The following is a 6053-nucleotide window of genomic DNA, read 5'->3' as shown; positions in this document are numbered from 1 at the left end:
GAATGAATGCCTACCACGTGCTATTGTTAACCACGTATGTGTAATCATGTAGCAAGCTATGTTGCTTCACTCTGACTACCTTCGGAATGTGTTATTTTTTCTCTCTTCTGAGTTTGTTTTACAATTTAGGAGACCTAGAGGCTAATGAGAAATGCACTGTGATGGTCAACCAACTTACGGTAGTAGATCCATTTTAAATATTAGCCATTTCTAGCCAAAAATCTGAATTTGGTGTTTGTTTATTAAATGCAGGCCTATACTTTTGGCAACCCACTCCAGTGTTCTTGCCTGGAGAATCCCAGGGACGGGGGAGCCTGGTGGGCTTCCGTCTATGGGGTCACACAGAGTCGGACACGACTGAAGTGACTTAGCAGCAGCAGCATACTTTTCCCAAACTTTCATCTTTCAATATAAATTACATTAAACCTTGAACTGGGAGGAGAAAGGACTGAAAAGTAGCCAGCAGTTCCATCAGAGTCAGGATGCGATTCCCTGGAATCACTGCTTATGCTATACTTGAGCTTAATTTAGCATCTAGTTGGTTGGAAAATTCAGCTAGTAAATTAGTCCAGTAGCCATATTTTTGGTAACATTTCTGGGAAATCTGTCATTAAGGAAAAAACGTCTTAAATGACAGTTACAATTTCTAGCAACTTTTCTACATGATATACTGGCATTGAAATCATACTTAAAATTTAAATTTGTCTTAAATAAGTGGATTTGAAATAAGTATTCATAAATATCTTGGTTATATCGGAAAGCTAGTTAGTCCTATGAATTCTGAAGTCTTTTCTGTGTATTATTCAACTCAAATATGGATGAGATGCAAGGTAAGATTCAACCTGAGGCAAACTGCTCTCCAGCTGTTAACCCGTGAAATCAAACAACGTATGCTTCCAAAATACAATGGTGGGCCAGGCATAGGATAGACATTTCCAATCCCAAAGGGTAGAACAGAAAATAAAGGAGGACAGGTCCCAAGTACATCCAAAATAGAAGAGCACAAACAACATTAAACCTTAAGGCTCAAGAATAATCTCCTTTGACTCAATGCTCTGTCTTCTAGACCCATTGGGATGGCAGTATCACCCCTGGGCTCCACAGGAAGGCCTGTAGCCACTCCCTGTCTGGGCTCCTTGGCTCTCTGGGTCTGGGGTCCTTGGCCCACGACTCTCTCAGATGGCCCATCCTCTGAAATCCAGGTGGAGGCAGTCATGCCTCTCCCTCTCCCTCTGCCAGGCTTGTGCCAGTGGAGACAGGTTGAATGGTCATCACCAAAGTTTGCTGTCTGTGCTCTCTGGAAGGGCAACCCCTGAGACTTGTGCTGTGCTGCGGGCTAGTGAGCTGGCCAAAACGTTCATTGATTTTCCATGGTATAAGAAAACTCAAACGAACTTTTTGGCCAACCCAATACCTGAGCATGTCTGAGGTGTTGGGGTGTGGCCCCAGACTACAGAGACCAGAGCCCACCAAAGGTGGCACCAAACAGCTGGCACCAAGGTCCCACAGGTACTGGTGGGCCCTTCTTTGAACCACTGCTCCCCAGGCCTTTACACTCAGGGCCTGTGATGGGAGTGGCAGCTCGGTTCTGAGAGTGGCAGCTTGGTTCTCTCTGAATCCCCTTTGGGGATCATTCTTCATTGTCTTGGAGAGTAGCACCTGGCTTCTGATCAGATCCATACTAACCTCCTTCGCCACACCCTCAGTGGTCTCATTTTTTGCAAGATGGGTAGGCTGAGGATTTTCCTAATCTTAAATTCTGCTTCCTTGTTGTTTAACAATCCCATCTTCTAAGTCCAGTCTCTCAGTCTGAATTTTACTGTCAGCAGTCAGGAAGAGCCAAGCTGCAGTTCAACGTTTTGCTTAGAAATTGTTTCAGGTAGGTATTGTTTCACCACTTGCAAGTTCTACCTTTCACCAAAGACTAAACAGAAACACAATTCAGCGTTGTTGTTGTTTTTTTTTTTTTTGCTACTTTACAATAAGGATTGCATCTCTTACAGTTTTCAGTAATCAGTTCCTCATTTCCATCCTGGTCTTCATTGTCCATATTTTTATCAACATCCTATGGTTAGATAGGTATTCTTTAAGAAGATTAAGGTGTTTTCTACAGTGTTCCTCTTTCTGAGCTCTCATCAGAATTATCTTTAAAATTCTGTTCATGGCAATCTATGTTTTTTTCAGTATGCACTTCAAAATTCTAGCCTCTATTCCTCACGCAGTACCACACTTTTACACATTTGTTATGCACCATTGTCACTTCTCAGTACCAATTTCTTTCTTAGTCTGTTTGGGCTGCTATTACACAAATATTGTAGACTGAGTGGCTTAAAAAATGCATTGATTTCTGATGGCTCTGAAGGGTGGGAAGTTCAAGATCAGGTTGGCAGATTATAAGGGCACTAATCCCATTCATGAGGGCTTCACCTGTATGACTTTTCACCTCCTGAAGGCTCCACTCCAAACACCATCACACTCAGGAACCCATAAATTTTGTTGAGGAAGGATACAAACAGTCTATTGCAAAGACTCAATCACAAGTCAAAAATAAAACCGTATCTTACTATAAACCATATTATGTTTATTTAGAAGCCAAAAACAACATGATGAAACATGAAAACACACACATTTCAGAAAACAGCTTGTTTTGTTAATCAGTCTGATCAGTTTTACACAATGAAATATTATGTATTTTTATGTATTTCTTATCTTTATATAAGAAATATAAAAGTTATAATATAAACTGTAGTATAAAAACATAAGAAACAATATTATTTTAAAGAAGGAAACTGTAAGAAACGTGTTACTACTGCAAAAACTTTAAATAGAAATTTTAAATGTCATGCTAAAGTCATGCTAAAACTAATTTTTTCCTAGTATTATGCATCAGGTCTTAGAATGTAGGGATGTAGCAAATAAAAATGAAAAATTTATACAGTAAACTTTCTGAATACTATTGTCTCACTTGTTATATCAAATGTCATACATCATTACAAGAAATAATATATCTGTCTATTTAAGACTACAAGTACCTTTCCAAATAAAATTATTATCTTAGAAAGCAGCAGATTTTACATTGTTTTTTAGAAAGCTAGCAGTAGCATATAAAAATGAACACTACAAGAAACTGGATAAAACAACATTTATCATGAAAACATGAGTATAATTTAAAAATGAGGCACCTTTCTTTCGCTTCAATACAAACTTCAATAGGAAATTCAATGGGCAAAGGCTTTCATCTCATACTTAAGTCTTGCTTCTTTTAATAAGCAGCAGCAGAATACATTCCACTCTATATACTGGGTGTGTTGAAAGAACACAGTTCATGTCCAAATAGGAAACTAAAGTGCAGTAGAGGCAAGCTGATTTATCAGAGTGTATTCACTAATACACTGTGCTTTTAGCTAATACAAACAAGTACAATTTTTACATTTACTATGTTAGTCCAAATAACCTTTACTGATACGCTATAGATCCCAGAGAAGTATCATGTTTGCTCTTTTATCATTTTCTTTTCCTAGATACAGATTTATCTGTCATTTAAATAAAAAATAGCAAAGCAATATTACACAGTATCTGCTTTTGCAGTTTTTGCATTTACAAAACGCTACATAGAATGTCACATTTAAAAATTTAAAAGTGAAACTCCAACTCTTGCAATTTGAATAGTCTGGTTTGAATCAGTGATCTTCTTTTAAAAGAAAAATAAATCATCTTTTCTGTGTCACAACAAATGAGATATAAAGGTTTAACAGGCAGTCCTAGAGATTTGACCAAAACTATTTTATATGTAAGGCATCTATAGCCAAGAGAGGTTAAATGTATCAAATGAAAGCTTCTCATAAGGGCACTGATGTCTCTAAATTGCTCAGAGATCCAGATTGGTCATGGCCCTGGTCACCTCTTTTCCTGATAGGCTGACCCTATCTTCATAGGAAGATAGCTCCTGATTGTGCATGTAAGTAAATGAAGCATGGGAAATATAACCTGATGATATGAAAAACATGTTTTATTTTATAATAAAATAAAAATTTCCGTGGATATTTTCATAAGTTTGCAAAACAAGTTTCTGATACATTTGCACAAGTAAAATTTTCCTTGTGCAATAAAACATAATATTTCTGTCTGCCTTCCTTTTTGTTTTTAGTAATGAAGTGTTCATTCTTTTCACCTGGAATCAAATTTGTCTTCAGCAACTGGACATGATGGAGAGGAAAGGGTTAGAGATAGAGCCTATATGACTCTATCTCAACAAAGATTGCTCTTAAAAGACCATCATTTTACTATCAATTAGTGTAAGAGCTTTGGGATTCATTTTTTCTTATCTCATGTTTAAAGTGTTACCAAGTTCACCATATATATATATATATATATATATATATGTATTCACTCAGTTAATGAGTTATAGTTTTTTCATGGTAAACTTCATGTCTACCAAGTAGACAGATACGCAACTGAAACACATTTAGATGTGTTCTTCCACTTACACTCTCAGCCTACCTGTCAATGCTAACATCCAACAACATTAATCTGCAAGAACAAATAAATATATCTGTGAACAGTTGAGGGCTGACTATGAGCGCAGGCAACTTTTCTAAATTTTTCTTTAATTAATCATCGTTGCTGATGTGTGGTTCCATCAATCATGATGAATGCTTGAACGCTGTGGTGGAGAGCTTTCAAAATACATGAAGTCCTGAAATTAGAAAAATAATTATATGTATAATATCAAATTAGATAGATAAATAATTATACAAATAAAACAGTACATAAGTAATTAAGTGCAACACACAACATGTTACTCTTTATAACTTAACAGGTAATCTCATTCCAGGTAAGAATAAATCATAAAATCTTTAGTGAAATCTTCATGAAGAGAACCTAATAGGAAGAACAGCAATTGCAAATTTGAAACTGTGGGCAGTCAATAAACTTTCCACTTGGGGTATGAATTAACTCAATTTTCATTGTTGAAATGAGGAAAAACTTGATAATCTATATTAAACATGTTTTAAAAAGGATTAAACAAGTTAAATATATCAATTTCAATATGTTAAATAGATATTTTAAGGTGAATGCTACCAATTTTATTTCTATGCTTTACTTAATAATATTAGCCATTAATCAGATAGAAATACAGCAAAGAAATTGTACCTAATAAATATAGGATGGTACAACACCAAGGAGAACATTGACAAAGAGGTAATAGGTGAAGAGAAAGAACATCAGCTTTAGATTTATTTTATTTCACTAAGAAATCAAAGGACAGGCATCTTTAGTGAGAATAATAAGTAACATGTAACGATGACAATTACATTGAGTGGATGCTTAGTATCTTTCAAGGATGGTCCTGGCTCCCTTACTAATATAATAGCTAATATTTATAACCCTGGAATATATATATATATATATACATGTTTCATTTCCATTTTACAAATGAGGAAACTGAGGCTTGCAAGTGTTAAACACTTTGCAAGACATACAACTCACAAACAGTCGGCCATGACTTAGCGACTGAACAACAAGGCATAATCAATAAGTGGCAGAGTCAGTTTCAAACCTTATTGCCTTTCTATTACATATGCTACTTCTCATCAGAAAGAATAATTCTCTTAGAATAGCTCAACAGCAAAAGGCTTACAATGAGGAAGCAAGCTCCAAAAATCATGGCTTTCATGGTCACATCCAGGTCTAATGGGAAGTGAATTTCAAAGTGGTCAGCATCGCTCATTGAGGATAACACACCATTCCACTTCCGAGTGATACTGCCAATAACAGAAACACCATCCAGGGACAGGATCTACAAAGACAAGAATATGACTTTAGGATAATTAAAAGGTGTTAAAACACATGCTTTATTCTCCTGTTTATAAGCAGTTCACCCTGAGGTCACTTTCACTACTTTTCAATACAAGTATAGGGCAGGAAATGAATATAGTAATAATAAAATTTAGGATTAAATAATAAAATTTATAGTAATAAATAAAATTTAATAATAAAAATTAGGGAATTATGGCCAGGAAGAGTTAAGTGCCTTGCAACTGGTTAGCGAC

At 35.8% G+C, this 6053-nt stretch overlaps 1 protein-coding gene across 2 annotated transcripts in view; it reads right to left on the bottom strand.

The window, feature by feature from the left end:
* Positions 1-3155: 3155 nt before the first annotated feature.
* PLSCR4 (phospholipid scramblase 4) overlaps positions 3156-6053 on the bottom strand; it is a 40101-nt gene continuing 37203 nt past the window's right edge. For both annotated transcript variants that reach the window (XM_055412197.2, XM_055412205.2), the window contains exons 8-9: positions 5642-5800; positions 3156-4696 (exon numbers count right to left, since the gene is read on the bottom strand). In XM_055412197.2, the coding sequence (XP_055268172.2) occupies positions 4640-4696; positions 5642-5800 (216 nt within the window). In that variant the 3' untranslated portion in view covers positions 3156-4639. The remainder of the gene's footprint in view (positions 4697-5641; positions 5801-6053) is intronic.

Source organism: Moschus berezovskii, chromosome 1 (genome assembly GCF_049115385.1).
Source record: "Moschus berezovskii isolate FMDL1 chromosome 1, NW_MosBer_1.0, whole genome shotgun sequence".
Taxonomy (NCBI): Eukaryota; Metazoa; Chordata; class Mammalia; order Artiodactyla; family Moschidae; genus Moschus; species Moschus berezovskii.
This window is presented reverse-complemented; position numbering and strand designations above follow the sequence as displayed.